This window comes from Apodemus sylvaticus, chromosome 9 (assembly GCF_947179515.1).
Source record: "Apodemus sylvaticus chromosome 9, mApoSyl1.1, whole genome shotgun sequence".
Classification (NCBI taxonomy): domain Eukaryota; kingdom Metazoa; phylum Chordata; class Mammalia; order Rodentia; family Muridae; genus Apodemus; species Apodemus sylvaticus.
The window spans coordinates 94822707-94841586 of NC_067480.1; the positions used below are offsets into that span (position 1 = coordinate 94822707).

Below are 18880 nucleotides of genomic sequence, written 5' to 3' on the forward strand. Positions count from 1 at the left end.
TGTGATCATAAATTTGAAAAACAAAAATAAGGATATATTCTGAGAATATGTTAATGTTGTGAACATAAATTTAAAAAAAAAACAAAAATAAGGATTAGGAAATTAGAGTATCATTATAAAGCTAGATAGAATATTCAGGGGCATAACAGTGGGCTATAATGAGGATTTGAAGACAGTTAAGGAATGTTCAGGAAAAGAACATTCAGTGGGGCTACTGATCCACAGTAGTCTTCATAAAATCTAGTTTACAAGGGGTTAACAACGGTAAAAATTGAAAGAGTGTATAGAGCACCTAGGATCAGAAGTGTAAAAAGAAAATTTTTTAAAAAATCCATACATTTAAATGGGGCTGAGGTCTTATTCTGTAATGGAGGCCTTGCCAACAATGTACTTAGGCTCTAAGTTCAATTCACAGCACCAGAGCAAACAAAGTAAAATAAACGCAAACAGCTAACCTAAAAGGAAGGATCAGCCTGGTAGAGTAACAGGTGTGTGTGTGTGTGGGGGGGGGGTATTCATGTCTACTTAGTTCAAAAGAGTGATTTCTCCCTCCCTGGAAGAATAATTATGTCAAGTCCATGGGCACACAGATATGATGCAAAGGAGTGACTTACAAATTAGGCTCAGTGAAACAGAGATGATCATGTGCCAAGCTGGAAACAGAGAATTTATGGTCTGGATAGTTGTACCTCTTAAAATTGCCACATGAAAATTCTGACCTGCAGTGTGATCACCTAAGAAGTTGGTTTTTCTCTGAGAATAGTGCAGGAGAGTGGTCTCTTGAGTGCCATCGGTGCCTTCATAAAGGTGGCCCACGAGCTTTTTCTCATATGAAGTCAGAGACAGATATTGTCAGCCATCAAGTGGGTCTTCACAGTATCTGGCATCCTTGTTTACAAACTACTCCTTATAAACTGAAACAGGGGAATTCCGATCTGATTTGTAATGACCCAAACTCTACAAAATCGACCAGAAAATGGTAGCAAGAAGCTAAGGAAGCTGCTCCAGGACACGGCTGCTCGGTTCTGCACCAGAGAGAAACCTAGGAGAGTGCTTTTGTTTCTCTTTTATACTATGGAATGATGCAGCGACACCCAGACGTCACTTCCGGAGTGTTGGCCTTCAACAGAGGCTACAACTGAGAAGCTGTGAGGTAAGAAAATGCAACCTAGGATACAAACATCTAAACATCTAAACGTGGTATGGAACCTTTTAAAGATTGTCACTTATATAAAAAAAGGTATTTCTGATGTCTGCTATTATTCATAGTTCATTAATATCACTTGTCAATATTCTATTTAATCCCCTCTCTTGCCCATGTTTTTGCTCTTTCAAGTTCTTCAAATTCTGTCACCTTGGCTATCTCGTTCTGTGTCATTTGTTAATACTTTATCTTTCCTTGATGTCCCCCTCCAACTTTTTTATTAACCTCTTTCTCTTCTCTGTTTTAATCTCATGTGCATTATCTACAGTTTCAAGGAGTTCCATTAGTTTCCATAGAAACTTGTTTGATTCATGATACACGCTCTGAATCCCTGCCATCTTCTAGCCAGTAGACAGCAGAGAATACATTTTAACAGCTCCTCTGGTCCAAATGTCCAAATGTCTGTTACACTGTGGCTTACTCGAGCCACACTCCTCTCCCTTTCAGTTTAACTCACCTATGAAGTGGACACCATAGCTTGCCTGCCTACTGAAGTTGTGCAGGTCAACACAGAGGGATAAAAACAGTTCTTGGTTATAAGGAATCTGTAGCCTAGTGGCAGTCCAGAATGTTAAACCGCCTACTCTACAAAGAGCCTGGGTAAAATGAATACCACGATTCACAACTCAAGAAAACTGGTGTTATCAGTTGCATGAAAGCTTAGCGGGACCCGCCCAACAGAGTGCTAATTCAGCAGCACGGTGTGGAACATACATCAAGTTGATCCTCAAATTTTAATCAAGGCTGGGTATTGTGAAACTTTGACAAATGCAGGTGGTTAGACTTAATGCAAAAGTAGGATCTGAAGACCCCTAAAGTATCCAAATTCCTTGAAGACAGTGTGAAAGAGAATTTAAACAATGCCAATTTTATACTTTGAAAAATGATCTTAGGCCAAAGTAGCACTATTCCATTTACATTTTTATTGTATACTTTGCGGAGAAAGTACTAAAAATAGATCGCTTGGCTTCAATCCTGTGATCAGGATTTCTGAAGTTTTTTTTCCCTTCCCAGGAAAAGCTGGTATATATCTATGTGATTCACCAAGGAGCAGAAAAGAATTAGCAATAAACTGCACTCATAATCACCATATATCAAAGTCAGAAAAGGAACATTTTAAATTATATGCATTATTCTTAACAAATAATTATCTTTAAATCATGGACCACTGGGTTTGATAAGTGCCCTTTTCTCTTAAACTTCAGCCTTAAAGTTTAATAAATGACTTAAGTCATAGAATTTGTCATATTGGCTTCGGTTATAAGATTTTCAAGTAAAATTGATGTGGTTAAAAATTCAGAAATATGTTTGACTTTCAAATGTATCTGGCAAATTACATTTGAAAATTCTAGCAAAATGGGGACTAATTTAAATTGTTTATTGAGAGCCCGTCTCAGAAAAAGTACGGAGTCTTAAGTGAGAGAAGAGTTGTGCAGCTTAACTTTGCACAGACCATGCTCAGTTGCTTACTGGAAAGAGTCTAACTTCCAGAGGACCCTGCTATACCTCTCTTGGGCATATACCCAGAGGATTCCAGGCATGCAATAAGGACACATGCTACACTATGTTCATAGCAGCCTTATTTATAATAGCCAGAAGCTGGAAAGAACCCAGATGCCCCTCAATGGAGGAATGGATACAGAAAATATGGTATATTTACACAATGGAATACTACTCAGCAATTAAAAGAAGCGAATTCATGAAATTCTTAGGCAAATAGTTCGAACTGGAAAATATCATCCTAAGTAAGGTAACCCAATTACAAAAGAACACACATGGAATGCAATCACTGATAAGTGGATATTAGCCCAGAAGTTCTGAATACCCAAGACACAACTCACATATCAAATCATTCCCAAGAAGAAGGAAGGAGAGTTCCCTGGTCCTGGAAAGGTTTGATGCAGCAATGTAGGAGATTGCCAGGACTGAGAAGTGGTAGGGGGGTGATTGGGGAATGGGTGGAGAGAAGAGGGCTTATGGGACTTATGGGGAGGGGAGAACTGGGAAATGGGAAATCGTTTGGAATGTAAACAAAGGATGTAGAAAATAAAATCCAACAACAACAACAAAAAACAGACAAATTATTTGCATGGAATCTTATGCTGATGTTTCAAATTTACACTTTCTTATTGTAGAGTATGTCTTGCGAAGGACTAAAGGAGAACTTCCAATGCATTTGTGTCCAAACATAATGCCAGTTTTTTTTTTTTAACATATGTGGGCTTGACTTCATCCTAACACTGAGGCTACCATAGAAGTCAGGTGACAAAAGGTTTAGTATTTACAATTCGAATACCTTGTTCTTGTCTCAAGATCATGGTGTCCTTTATATCAAGATTCTTTGGGGGAAAGGATCCAAAAAAAAGATGACAGGTCAGCAAATGTGACAACCCCAGAATAGATCTTTAGTACCCAATAAAGCCTTGGTATGGTGGGGCAAGCCTGTGAGCCTAGTGTTGGTTAGGCAGACACAAGAAGTTCCAGGGCTTAGTCTGTATGAAGCTGTGATCTTCCGGCTCCCTTGAGATACCTCCTGTACCTTTTAAGCATTCCTGTTAGATGTTTGTGTGCTTGCTTCACCTGTGAGGGCACCCACGTGCTACAACCCATAATGTAGCAATCAGGAGACAACTTAATAGAGTTGATTATAGCCTACCTACTTTACATGGGCACCGGGGGATTGAATGCAGGTCACCAGGCTTGCAAAACAGGTGCTTTCACCACAGAGCCAGCTCACCAGTGCTGTCTCAAAAACTAAAGTGAAAGCAATAGAGACATCTATCATTAACCTATATCCTCCACACATGCACTCAAGGGCAAGTGTACCTACAATGTACACACACACGCGCACACACACACACACACACACACACACACAGGTGCACACACACTGGTGGTGATATAAATAATGAACATTTTGTCTATTTTAGAATAAAAGTTCATTCCTCTATTAAAACTGAAGGAAGGAATGAAAGGCTACACATGTCAATAAAACTGACCGTATTAGTGCTTTTCTTTCTTGTATATTTACTTCTGTATATACAGGATGGATAATAGCACATATTCATTTTTATAACAGAAAACTAAGACACAGAAAGGCCAAATGGCATCTCCATAGTTTCTCAATTATTGAATAGAAAGTATAGTAGATTTAAGCTCTGTACCCCATTTTAGGGTACAGAGCTTAATAGGTTATTTGGTTTTCTGGGGTCTAACTTCTTGAGTTCTTTGTATATATTGGATATTAGCAGCCCTCTATCAGATGCAGGGTTGGTGAAGATCTTTTCCCAATTTGTTGGTTGCCAATTTGTCCTTTTGATGGTGTCCTTTGCCTTATAGAAACTTTGTAATTTAATGAGGTCCCATTTGTCAATTTGTGATCTTAGAGCATAAGCTATTGGTGTTCTGTTCAGGAACATTCCCCCTGAGCCCATGGCCTCAAGGGTCTTCCCCAGTTTCTTTTCTATTAGCTTCAGAGTGTATGGCTTTATGTTTAGGTCCTTGATCCATTTGGAGTTGAGCTTAGTACAAGAAGATAAGGATGAATCAATTCACATTCTTCTGCATGCTGACCACCAGTTGAACCAGCACCATTTGTTGAAAAGGCTATCTTTTTTTGTCGAGGATCAAGTGGCCATAGCTTCAGATGACTGAGAAGCATCTTAAAAAATGCTCAGCTTCATTAGTCATTAGGGAAATGCAAATCAAAACAACCCTGAGATTTCACCTTACACCAGTCAGAATGGCTAAGATTAAAAATTCAGGAGACAGCAGGTGTTGCAGAGGATGTGGAGAAAGAGGAACACTCCGCCATTGCTGGTGGGGTTGCAAACTGGTACAACTACTTTGGAAATCAGTCTGGGGGTTCCTCAGAAAACTGGGCACATCACTTTCGGAGGATCCTGCTATACCACTCCTGGGCATATACCCAGAGGATTCCTCACCATGTAATAAGGATACGTGCTCTACTATGTTCATAGCAGCCCTATTTATAATAGTCAGAAGCTGGAAAGAACCCAGGTATCCCTCAGCGGAAGAATGGATGCACAAAAATGTGGTATATCTACACAATGGAGTACTATTCAGCCATTAGAAGCAATGAATTCATGAAATTCTTAGACAAATGGATGGAGTTGGAGAACATCATGCTAAGTAAGGTAACCCAGTCTCAAAAGATCAATTATAGTATGCACTCACTAATAAGTGGATATTAGCCTAGATAATTGGAATACCCAAAACATAATCCACACATCAAATGAGGTACAAGAAGAACGGAGGAGTGGCCCCTGGTTCTGGAAAGGCTCAGTGTAGCAAACTATAGGGCAAAACCAGAACAGGAAAGTGGGAAGGGTGAATGGGAGAACAGGGGGAGGGAAGGGGGCTTAGGTGACTTTTGGGGAATGGGGGGCCTGAAAAGGGGAAATCATTTGAAATGTAAATAAAAAATATATCGAATAAAAGAAAAGAAAGTATACCAGAAGCTGAATGTGTAGTTTTAAATCTAGTTGTAAAGCACACTACCCAATCCCCATTTGTTAGCTTATTAAAGCATCAGTTTAACTGTCTTATTTTCACAGTGTGGGAAATTTGCCAGAATGGCAGATTCTGCTCGTGTGCAGTAGTGCAAAGTCACAATCTTCAGGAGAATGACAAGGACGGCGCCAGCACTTACACTCTTTAGATAAAGCAAAGAAACCTTTTGGAAGAAAGAGTCCATTTATTAGTAGGTATCAACATTTAATTTTTAAAATGAAAATCATTGTCCAGTTAGAATGAAAGAGACATTTTACCCTCTCAAAACGCTTTTTAAAGCAACATAGTTATCGAGACCAGATGTAATTATAAAAGAGGTAATTACACTCTGCGGAACAGAAAGCACGAGGCAAATTTTTTATGGCAGGTTTAGACATTATCTGATTTTTAGGCTTCATAACTCCAAAACAACTTGTATAGTATATGGGTCAGATTGACCTGCATAGGATCCATTTTAACTAGAGTCAAGATCAAAAATAGACATAAAAAGACAGAAAATAGCTCCGATGCTGTCATGATAGAGACAAATGGGTAACTTTGAACCCAAAGGATATTTTCATTGAGTCCCAGTCCCTTCATTTTTCACGTAAAAGATGATTAAAAACTCAGGGTTTAGATTCTTATCTCAGGGGCTGAGAGATGGCTCTAGGTTGGAAGGACATACTACTCTTTCAGAGGACCCGTTTAGGCCCCAGCGCCCAAATCAGGTAGTTTACAACCATCTGTAACTAGCTCCAGGGGGGCCCAACTCTGGTCTCTATGAACCCCTGATCTTACAGAGACACATTATTAATAACAGTAAAGAGTAAAATAAAAAAGCATACGAGTGTACTGGTTTGAATGAGTATGGTCTCCGTAGAAATGTTGTGGATGCCTGAGGAGGTCCAGCCTCGTTTGGGGCAGTGTGCCCATGGAATAGGCTTTAAGGCTCCAAGAGCCTGTGCATCAGGACCAGCTTCACTCTGTCTACCTCCAGCTTTTGAATAAAATGTAATCTTTCAGGATTTGTCAAGCACCACACCTGTTGGCTGCTCGGCTTCCTGCTGTGCTGGTCAGGGTCTCACTAACTGAAACTACAAGCATGCCTCAGTCAAATGCTTTTCTTTTTAAAATGGCCTTAAGTTGGTCATGGCGGCTCTTCCTATGAACAGAAAAGTAACTAAGGCAATAACAACTACTTATAAAGACAAGAGATAAACATTTGGTGGGTATGGCAACACATTGCTTTAATCCCAGGACTAGGAAGACAAACAGATTACTTGTAAGCCCCAGACCAGTCAGAACTATATTAGGGAGACCCCCATCTCAAAAAAATTAATTGAAATAATTTGAAATCACTATTACTACAAACACATACTATTTGAAATGAGCACATATGTCATGTGCAGTATCCTGATATAGACCTTTAAATAAGAGTGATAACAAATAGGATGCATTTGGTGGCTCATAAGGATCATGAATAATTTCTAACATGTGTATATGCTATTGGTGTGGAAAGTGAGTGCTTATCTGGCCCTTGGCATGCTAAGTATATATTCTACAATTAAGGTTCACTCAGCTCTCTTAGTCAGTTTTTATAGGTATAAATTTGAAAGTTGAGATTGTTAGTGATACTTGATTAATTTATGCAATGAAATTATCTAGGTGTAAGAAGTTGTAGGGATATTTATAAATGACTGCAACAGTCTCTAAAGCAAAGCTGAGGTGAAGACATGGATATATTATATCTTAAACTTAATTGTTATTTAATTAATTATCAATGAAATGTTGTATTAGCACTTATAAAGTGTTTTCCTGCAACACACACTACTATAGTATCAATAGCTCAAAATTACACACTAAATACAAAGCTCTGGTTGGGTATGAAACTCCTTCATATATTTCTTTCAGAAATAACTTACACTTATTGAACAGGATTCAGCTCATGGAATAATTATTTTCAGTAAAAAACAAAACAAACAAACACCCAAATTTGTTTCTACCTTAGCAATTTACTAGAGACGTACTGTTTTCTAGCCAGTTTCAGGTTAAAAACCGTGTCTCCTAGATAAATATATGTACATATTCAAACATTCCCACATTTTTCTTCAATTAAAAAATGTCTTCCTCAATTTTTCTCCTTCCTACTTAACTAAAACCTCTGTCAACACAGTCCAAAGCATAGTCACAGACAGGGAGCCTGGATGCATTAAAAAAACAAAAACAAAAACAAAATAAAACAGTGAGGAGATAAAGGCCTGGAGGTGAGTGTGTTTGGTTCCTAGATTCCTGTCCTCATATTTTCTTTTCTTTTTTTTTATTTGATATATTCTTTATTTACATTTCAAATGATATCCCTTTCCTGCATCCCTCCCTCCCCGAAAGTCCCATAAGCCCTCTTCCCTTTCCCCCTGTTCCCCAATTACCCCCTTCCCGTTTCCCTGTCCTGGTATTCCCCTACACTGCCTGAGCCTTTCCAGGACCAGGGGCCTCTCCTTCCTTCTTCTTGGGCATCATTTGATATGTGAATTGCTTCTTGGGTATTCTGAGCTTCTGGGCTAATATCTGCTTATCAGCGAGTGCATGCCATGTGTGTTCTTTTGTGATCGGGTCACCTCATTCAGGATGACATTCTCCAGTTCCACCCACTTGCCTAAGAATTTCATGAATTCATTGTTTTAATAGCTGAGTAGTATTCCATAGTGTAAATATACCACATTCTCTGTATCCATTCCTCCGTTGAGGGAAATCTGGGTTCCTTACAGCTTCTGACTATTATAAATAGGGCTGCTATGAACATAGAGGAGCATGTGTCCTTATTACATGCTGGGGAATCCTCTGGGTATATGCCCAGGAGTGGCATAGCAGGGTCCTCCAGAAGTGTCATGCCCAGTTTTCTGAGGCAAAGAACATGTCTCATTTCTTTCTTTGCTCTTGGTGTTGTTCAGAGGTTTAGGGACATTCAGCTTGGTGCCCTGTCTATAGGCTTCTTATCTAGTCCAACCTCAACCTCTCCCTCCCCAATGCTCTCTTTCCCTGCCACCGTGTGTGTGTGTGTGTGTGTGTGTGTGTGTGTACACGCGCCCAAGTGCATGCACGTGTATAAACGACCCTTGAAGTTTACCTGTATATTACCTGCTGCCTGACTTCTGATCACCTTGGTACCCATGCCATTGTCCAAGGCTGTCTCTCAGCACATAGAGAAATAAAAACCTTGATTCCTTCCCATTTTAATGTGCAGAAAAATTAAGGAAGGGTAATTTTGAACCATTTTCATTGACTTATTTACTCCTTCACCTCTGATTCTCTTATGCTGTTGTAGGTATTCAGATGCCTTGCATTTAGGTAAATCCTAGACTGTTTGGATAATAACTTTTCTTGCCAGCTGAAATATTAAACAGTGACAGAGAAATGTGCCCAGTACCTATCCCCAGGGGTAGAAATTGGAAAATAGGATATCTCTTTCACCTTTGACTCCCAATCATTTCCTTTTTCCTCCCTAGCCTCAGGCCAAACTTGCTTCCTTTATACTATTAAATTCCTAGCAATAAATATCAGGAAAATAAATCTATATTATGTTCAATCAGAGAAGAAAGCAATAAAGCAGTCGCAGATTTAGTGTCCTGGACTTGACTGTCATTAGGAGATACAAACTTCACCATCCTTTGGTAGTTCTCTTCAATTCATCCAAATGGCATCCAATCTATTTGTAAAACCAGGTGCTAAAGGCCATGCAGTAACTCTGAGAAGTGGATATGGATGGAAATAGACTAAAACAGAAATCAGAGCAGAACAAAGTGTCTTCAAGATGGGATGTAGACAGTATTGTTTCTAAGAAGCACTGCTAAACTATCAGAGTCCTTAAAGGTGTTAAAGGATTTTTGAGGGTGTCCTTTGTTTTACAGAAACTTTGCAATTTTATGAGGTCCCACTTGTCAGTTCTTGATCTTAGAGCATAAGCTATTGGTGATCCGTTCAGGAACTTTCCCCCTGTGCCCATGTCCTCAAGGGGATTGCCAGAACAGAGGAGTGGGAGGGGGTTGATTGGGGAACTGTTGGAGGGAAGAGGACTTATGGAACTTAGGGGAAGGGGGGAACTGGGAAAGAGAAAATCATTTGGAATGTAAATAAAGAATATAGAAAATTTTTTAAAAAAAAAGTGTTAAAGATTTTGGGGCCCAGTCAGGTACTTGTTTCTTGTTAGTGACAGTCTTAGTCTGTTTGCATTGTAAGAACAAACCCCAATAGTCTATTGTCTTATTGTCAACAGAAATGTCTTTCTTGTAGTTCTGGAGGCTAAGAAGGCAAAAAGGAAGGTACTGAAATATTTGCTTGATGGGTTATAGATAACATCTCTTAGTTGTATCTTCAGATGGTATAAGGGGCTTAGGTATCCTCTAAGGACCTTTTCAAAGTCAACAATATTAAGGGCAGTAATTTACCTCCCTCCCAATGGACCTAACATCTAATAGTATTGCTTGGGTTTCATTATTTTAATATGTGAACTTGGGGACACTAACATACAATCCATAGATGAAATATACAAAATTGTTCTAGTTAAGCCAAGAAGTCTCAAAAGAAGTCTCCACACACTCTGATCTGTGGAGAGTTGATTCTATCTATAGAGATCCTGGCTTTCCACAAATGGTGTAGTAGTATGGCACACACAGATAAAAGTAATGCTCTCTAAGATACACATTCAGCTGACATTAGAATGACCTATGTCAATGTTCCTTGAGTACAGACGGCAAGAGGAAGCCTGTCAGGTGTGGTAGACACTACAGAGAAACATCTTGCCTCAGAAGGTATAGAAAGGCATGTCCCATACATACATAGTGTTCCCATGCCAGCTGTCTATATGCTTTGAACTTGCATTCTTTCTTATTAATCTGTTCTGAATCAAGCATGTCAGAGCCCTTGAAAAAATTCATGGTAACAATAAAAATTTAAAAAAATATTCCAGTAAATGGAAATGCAATAGCAGGCTCTAGAAGTAATAGAAATAATTAATTTGAGAAGAAAATAATACAATTAATTTGTTTTTTTCAGAAGATTTGAAAGGATTTTATCACAAAAAGCAGGGTTCAATGTAGAAAAGATTGAACTAAAATTGAGAAAACATCGTTAAACAGTGAAGTGATCATTGCCTTACTATTCAAGACATCTAAAAGGTAAGTCTCAAATACTAATCACAACTGAACCCTACAATATTCCTACACTGTAGGAGCTATTATCCTTTCAGTCTTTATTATTTAATCCGTAGGATATGTGATAAACACCCCCACATACATACACACAAACACACACACACATACACACATACACACGCACACACACACTCAAAGAAAGAGAGAGAGAACAAGAGGCTTTGTAGCTTCATATTTTAAATTATAGTCTGATAAATCCTTGAAAGCCTAGACCATTTTTCTTTCCTACTATACAAATTGACACAGCCTGAATGTCCTGTCTTCTAACAGAATGAAAACATAGTGAATTTTCTTGGGAAAGTGCTTCTGTGTCTCACGTTATTTTTCCCTTATCTGTGGACATCTATAAAATCATAGATATCATAATGTACTTTTTTGAAGTAAGAAAAAAAACCCAGGTTATAAGCCAAATTTAAACATGTAAAATTATAACTGCTTAAACTTGAAGAAATCAATTCATATCGAAATATAATTTTCTATTTTGTAATAAAAAATACCTACTATTCTTCATGTCAGTAAAGACATGATGACATTCAAGCAGCCGTGCTTTCTACTGGATCATGCAAGGAACATCACCAGCATGTTGCTGGCAGACACTCACCTCTATTAACCTATGTCTTAAACTCCTAACAAAACACAGACAATGCCTCCACTTTACCCCCATGTAATGCTTCTCATTTCCTTGAAATTACACAAAAATGGAGGGGAATTGTTTTTCCCACCAGCTTCATGTCCCCAGTGTCTGTTTGGCATATGAGCTGTAGAGTTGTTACTCTGATCTGGCTCTTTATGATAGATTCCTTCATGTCTGCCACAAAGTCTTCATGTCAAGTATTCGTTGAATTATATAAACTAAACAAAGGGAGAGAGACAATATTGACTCAAGGGAGTAAAAGTCTGTAGTGGCTATTCCTGGTTGTCAACGTGACTATATCTGGAATGAACTACAATCTAGAATTGGAAGGCTCACCTATGATCCTAATCTGGAGGCTCAGAGATATAAGTTTCTGACCTGGATCTTGGCATGGAGCTCTTGAAGCATAGTGGCTATGAATTTCAGAAGATTAAGACAAGGAGATCTCGAGTTCATGATCATCTGGGATTAAAGGCATGGAGGCACACACCTTTAATCTGGGCCATACCCTCTGCTGGAGACCCACATGTTTGTAATCTGGGCCACACCCTCTGTTGGAGACCTACAGCCTTTAATCTGGGCTACACTCTCTGCTGGAGATATATAAGGACATTGGAAGAAAGAAGATTTACTTACTTTTCCTTGCCTGCTTGCCTTGTGGGACTGAGCAACTGCTAGATCCTTGGACTTCCATCCACAGCTGCTGCTACCCATTTTTGGGGAGTTGGACTATAGACTGTAAGTCATCGACAAATTCCCTAACTATATTGAGACTGCCCATATATTCTGTGACTCTAGAGAACCCAAACTAATACAAAGTCTAAATCTAGTTAGAGCACCAATTGCTAGGCTCCATAACTAGCTTCTAATTGAACGTACAGAGGATAGATTCCTACCATTTCCCAAATGTGACTTTCATAGCCTTCAGAGCCTGTCTTCTCAACTCTTCAAGCCCAGCTGTTGCAAAGTGCTTGAATTTGCTGCACTCAGCCTCCTGCTCCTCCTCCAGTCTACAGCCTGGAATGCTTTTTTCCACATAATCCATATCCATATCTCTACATCTATCTATCTATCTATCTATCTATCTATCTATCTATCTATCTATCTATGTATGTTATCACATATAATTCAGCATTTGTTTGAGCCTGTGTTCCAATGCCCTTACTCAGCAAGGATAATGTTGACCAGACCTTTCCAGAATAAGGATTCTTATGTTATAACCATGTTCTACCTTCTTTTGTTTTAAATTGAAAGATTGCTTTTATTTTTTTATTTATTTTTGTGTATTTTTCTATATCTGTATATGTGTGCTTGTATGTGGATGCTCTTGGAAGACAGAAAAGAACCATCCATTCTATGTAGCTGGAGCTAGAGGCCATTGTAAACTGTACGCCATTGCAGCTAGGAGCCAAACTCGGGACCTCCATGAGACCCTCAAACACACTTTTAACCACTAGGCCATCTTTCCAGACCTTTTTCTTCTCTTAGAGTACTTGTTACCTTCCAGAATTTTTTGCTTACTTACTAAACTTTTTGTCTATTGTCTATATAGGTGAAAATAGGTGTTTCAAGTGCACAAGGACAGTACTTTTGCTCACTGGAATATTCCAAGCTCTTATTATGTATCTCATGCAAAAAAATCATGAATAAATGTCTGCTTAATGTATAAATAATATTTCATATCAATCTAAGACTTCATCATATACTAATATTTCATGCTGATGATCATTGTGAGAATCATCCACTCCATACTTTCTCTGTAATAAATTTCCTGCTAAGATAGATACATAAAGTAAATTATCAGTGCTTTCTGACATCCACGTCAGTCAGAATATTTTTATAATAGCTATTATGTGGGAGAAGGACATTTATATGCTGGTATGTAAGCATAAAGCCCCATTAACAATAAATTTCAACTTTGTAAAACCTATTCTGTGAAAAACCACTGTTTGTGGATTATCATCTAATTTTTTTGGTGAATGGAATAAAATTATAGCTTAATCATGTTAGGCGTTTTAAAGACACAATTATCATATACATCACATTTCATAGGAAATATTTAGAATATTGGCATCATGAAACAATTTTGTCATAACAGATAACAAATTTTATACCTTTCCTTAATTATTAAGCAATATATTTCAAGACTTTATATAGAAATATCTTCATATTTAAGTTAAGTATATATTTTCTAAGAGGTGGAACAATTTTTGGGAAAGTAGATTTAGTACCAATATAAGACATATTTGGGGCTGCAATCTGACTTCCTTAGCATTTTCCCAATCTGCTTTCTTTGATGACTTTTACTTCAGATGCTGAGATTCAGAAATCTGAAATGAGCCAGGGATTCTGGCATCTGAGGGTCCTGAACATGGCTTGCATATTTGCTTATTTTTAGCTTGAATGAAGAGCTGAAGGGAGGTTGATGAAAAGATCAGCAGGGCTCACTTTTGCTGGGTTGATGCATAGCATCCCGGGATCATCCCTCTGGTAGTCTGAGACTTCATATATTGCAGGCAGTATTCGTTGACCAGATAGCTGGCTGAGTTTCATGTTGAGGATTTTGAAGTCTCTTTTCTAGATTCCTTCTAGTTGACCATGAACTTTTTAAATGTTGTACATTCAGTTTGCTAGAGTGGACTCTTCCTTGGCATTTTAACTATGACCATTATAAAATCTCAGTCTCCTTCTTGTTCAACAATGAAATGCATAAATCTGATGACGATGCTCTGGTCTCCAAGAAAGAACACCGCTCTGTCAAAGTCACTGTAGGTTTCAAGTGGTGACAATGGGAGTGAGCTGCTTCTTCAAACTAATTGATAATACAGCCAAGCACCTCCAGGAGCTCCTGTCTTAGTGCTGTATCTATAGCCTACAGACTGAGAACTGTTAATTACGAGGTTATCTTTATGACTTTGGAAAATGACGATACTGATAGAAGAATTAAAAGAAGCAGGGAAGAAAAATTTGGTTGTTACAATTAGATAATGCTGTTATCTTTCCATGTTTAGAGATAGTCATTCTAGAGAGGAATAGAACAGACTTACACTGTGGGTATTAGCGATGCATAAAGCTGGCATCAGTGAAGGAAACGGGTGTTCTTTAGAGACTGTTGCATAATAAGCTTCCAGACTTAATTTTAATCTAATTCAATAAAACACATCATACTCAGACACAAGATGACAAGACAATAGTTAGAGGGCACTGGAAATTTGTCTTGGCAGTGGAGCCTCCTGCCTCAAAGCTAGAGATAATGAAAAATTTAAGGATGACGTGCCCTTGACTCGTCAGCCTAGTTTCTGAACTTGAGCTAATGACATTTTTAAACTAATGTTTACTCCTGAAGTGTTACCCACTGCCTCCAAGAATTTTTCTCAATGTAATTCAATTCTTAGTAGAGAACAGTGATTTAGGTTTCACTAATGTATTTTTTTCCTTACACTTCATGTGTAAAGACAAGTATCCTGACAGCTACAAAATTTCAAGATTGAGTGTTTTAGAGAAATATCATACTTAGTATTTTATCAGTAAACTACACTACTGTGGAGAATGTTAAGGTAATGGAATTTTATTCAGCCTTTAAAACATCTATAGCATATAAATTAACAGGGAATCCTACTAAGGATATAAGAGATAAAAAGGCAGAGAATAAAGTGATACACAAGGACTTAACCCATTTTCTAGCTATATTTTAGTTATTTCTGAAAGTATATTTACATTCATATTCATACTAAATTAGCACTGTCATTGAAATACAGATGTTATCGATAGAGCTTCTCTATCATTTCCCTCCGATTTTAATTAATTCAGTGAAGATCTGTTGCTTAATAGGAAAAGTAAGTTACTAGTTGAATGAGGAAGCTTCCCCAGGGCTTTAAGTTCAGAAATCAGTGCAACTCAAGTGGAAGGAAGGGGCAGTCTAGGCAGTCACAGCCCAGAAGCCCACAGGCCAAGCTGCATTTGCAGGGCTGAGTCCCCATTGGCAGGCACTAAGGAAGCTTGCCTGTCAGAGGCACATTAGCAAGCCCAGCATGCCCACTGCAGTAATGTCCTCTCACAAAGCTCTGCCCCAGGCAGTGAGCCACCTGCCCAAGGACAAGCAGTTTGGTAATTCAGAAAGGTAAGCTCCTTTCTGAAAGCCCTAGACCTTCATCTTCCTCTAATAGTAAAGAAGACAAAGCTGTTATTTAATGTTACATTTTGAAATTCCAGCTCCTTAATCCCACTTGGGGCAAGAGAAGACTTTCAGTTTCTACTGCAACCCATGGGCGCAGGCCTCCACAATCACTTTCCCCCAAATTCCTCTGACTGCCTACCTGGAGATCATCAAAGAAAGGTTTCCCCCACCTAGGGCTTTCAACTAGATCTGAGTCTTGAAAAATCATGTGCCTGTATCATCTCCTCGAAATTCTACACGGAACCTAAAGACAGTTTCCTTATTTCCATCTTGCTTGTGTGTCATTACTTTTAATGAAGTGCAGGGGCAAAGCAGGTATGTGAGAGGTGTTATCCTGAAGCTTACTATGGTTAACTTGGTGGGTCAACCTGCCTAGATGATGCTGCTCTGCTGTTTGGTCTCTCTGCTGTCTAGATGAGCTTACCATTTACGCTCAGCTGACTTAAAAAGAAGTGAATTGCCCTGCATATGACAATGGGACTCAATCAAAGTAGCTGAAGCTTTTAGGTGTGAAAACAGGGGTCCTGGTGAAGAAGAAATTCTGCCTCAAGACTCTGCCTAGAGTTCTGTCTGATTTATCATGCGTGGACATGCCCTCCAGGTTTAAACTCAGGACTGTGCCATGTAGCATTAGCTGCACAGGTTACTTATTTTAGACTTGCCAGCTCCAAAATCATGCCAGACAAAATAAATCTCTCTTCCATAGTTCTCTTTCTATTAAAAGGTTAATTTTATTTGCATCTGTGTGTGTGTGTGTGTGTGTGCGTGCTTGTGATTCTGTGTGTGCTTGTGCCAGTCTGTGTAGGTTCTCACAGAGTCCAGGAAAGGGTATCATTTCCCATGGGCTGTGGCTGTGAGACATGCAATAGTAATTCTGGCAGGATCCCCCCTTGCCCCCCAAGAGAAATAGTCTTCCTTAACCAATGAACCTCCCACAGACCATACCCCTTTTAGTATTTCTTTGTCTCTCTGTATAATTAGCATGAATTCAAGTTAGAGAAAAAAATCTCCTTTTGTTTTATTCTGAACAATTTTAGTGTTTATTATGATCCCAGGTTTACTATCTACAAGGCACTGGCTGTGACATTAATCAAAGAACTTTTGGACATGGAGAACTTAGAACGTTCCCTGGGATGAGCAGTGTAGCAGCATATGAAAGGTATTTGGTGACCTAACATCAAAAATTATAGCACCTAGTCAGTGGTACTGGGATAGTTCTTCTTTTCCCAGGATGATGTTACTTGAAACCGTCAACGGCCTTTCATACATAAACTCAAAAGCCTTACACTCTGGGACTTAAGAAATTAAGTAATACAGACCTCTGTCCTCCTATAATTAAAAGAATGCTCCTTTGCTTTGTAAACTCGGCCAACTGGTCTGACTTCCATGATGCCATTAACGTGGGTTTAAATCACACCTAAAGTAATAAGCATTCAATTATTTGATATAAAAAATCATTATTAGGAAAAATCATTAAGATAAAAATTAGGCCCATTGCTTCTAATGAAAAAAAAATAACTTTGGGTAAATAAATTTCCCAGAAGCTAATAAGTGACTAATAGCCTCACCTTATCATATTTTCATGCCAGAAAATTAATAAAAATTCTCACAAGTTTCTGAAATTAAAAAATAAGCTAATGTTGAGGCCAGGGGATGGTTCATCAGTTAAGAATGTTTGTTTCTCTTGCAGAGTACCTGGGTTTGGTTCCCAGCTCCCAACTACCCGTAAATAACTGTAGTTCCAGAGAACCCAACACTCTCTTGCAATCTCTGAGGGCTCCACGTACATACATGGCACACATGCCTACTTTCATGCAAAACATTCATATACATACATTAAAAATAGATTTAATTTTGAATGAATAATATAGAAAATTATGTTTTCCTTCTTAATTTACTGAAAATTATAAATGAGCTGAAACTTATACATCATATTATAGTTTCTATCATGTTATTTAGTTTCATATTTTAGAAATCAAGTTATCATTAGTTTGTTATATAATTAGAACATTTTAATTCCTTTATGGGATAACTAGAAAGGAATATGTATGAGTACACAAACAGATGGTAGATAGATAGATGATAGATAGGTACATATACACATATTTACATAGATAAATAGGTAGGTAGGTAGGTAGGTAGATAGATAGATAGATAGATAGATAGATAGATAGATAGAGAAGTTTTATAAGAATATTTTCTTAGTTTTATAAGAAACTGGAGAAATATCCTTGCGATACACACCCAGAGCTTCTCCACTGTTGCCCCTCTATACCAAAACAAGGAACTTCAGTCAGACACTGCATTGCTCGACTTTGAATGCATCCAGACAAGCCATGCACTTCTGAGGGAGTGGTGGGGACTAGGACGTTATTGGAAACCAACAAACACCAAATCATATTTTGCAAAGGAAAGTGGTTTTTTTTTTTTTATCACTTTTTAGATTTCTTTTGCAGGCTCTAAAAGAATATTCCAGAATTGGAAGCCAAATAAAAGATGAGAAAGGAATCCTTCCAGATATAGGAAGAGAGGGTGTTCAAGTGTTCCCAGGAGAACTAGAGCTAGCTACTGTCACTAGACTGTTGCTCTGCACATGGATGGTTAAGAAGGAAACACAAAAATTCCTTTTTGAGCTCCTGAATTTTTACTTTGCAACAATGTCTGTATCTATCCTTTAAGAATCCCAGAATGTACTTGCTATTAGGAGTTCCTTGTGTGCAAGTGATTTGGCACATGAAAGGATCCCAAATTAGTGTAACTCTAAATGATTGTTTCACAGCCATTGAAAATGATCTGTATCCTAACACATGCCAAATATGCCATCAAATTTGTAGAGAATTTTTTTTTCTATCCAGATATTTTGGAGAAGATATCTTGCCTCATGCATGCTCCACAGCTCTATTCTTTCTGTTCTTTACATAACTGAGGTGAAACAGACATTTCAACCACAATAACTCAGTGCATCAATTACAAGTACTTTAGAACCATATCCCAGAACACTTACTCAAAGTGACTAAACTAGACAAACACATTAGATTATTCAGCTGAAGAAGTACTGTCCTAGTTAGTCTTTTTTTTCAACTTGACACAAGCTAGTCATTTGAGAAGTGGGAACCTCATTTGAAAAAAAAAATGTCCTCACCAGA

At 38.2% G+C, this 18880-nt stretch overlaps 2 protein-coding genes across 2 annotated transcripts in view; both read right to left on the bottom strand.

Moving 5' to 3' along the window:
- Adgrb3 (adhesion G protein-coupled receptor B3) overlaps positions 1–18880 on the bottom strand; it is a 349818-nt gene that overhangs the window by 250666 nt on the left and 80272 nt on the right. The window lies entirely within an intron of this gene.
- Positions 5748–18880, bottom strand: part of LOC127691977 (adhesion G protein-coupled receptor B3-like) — a 206042-nt gene continuing 192909 nt past the window's right edge. Inside the window, exon 14 of the mRNA XM_052191866.1 lies at positions 5748–5900. Within this exon, the coding sequence (XP_052047826.1) occupies positions 5748–5900 (153 nt within the window). The remainder of the gene's footprint in view (positions 5901–18880) is intronic.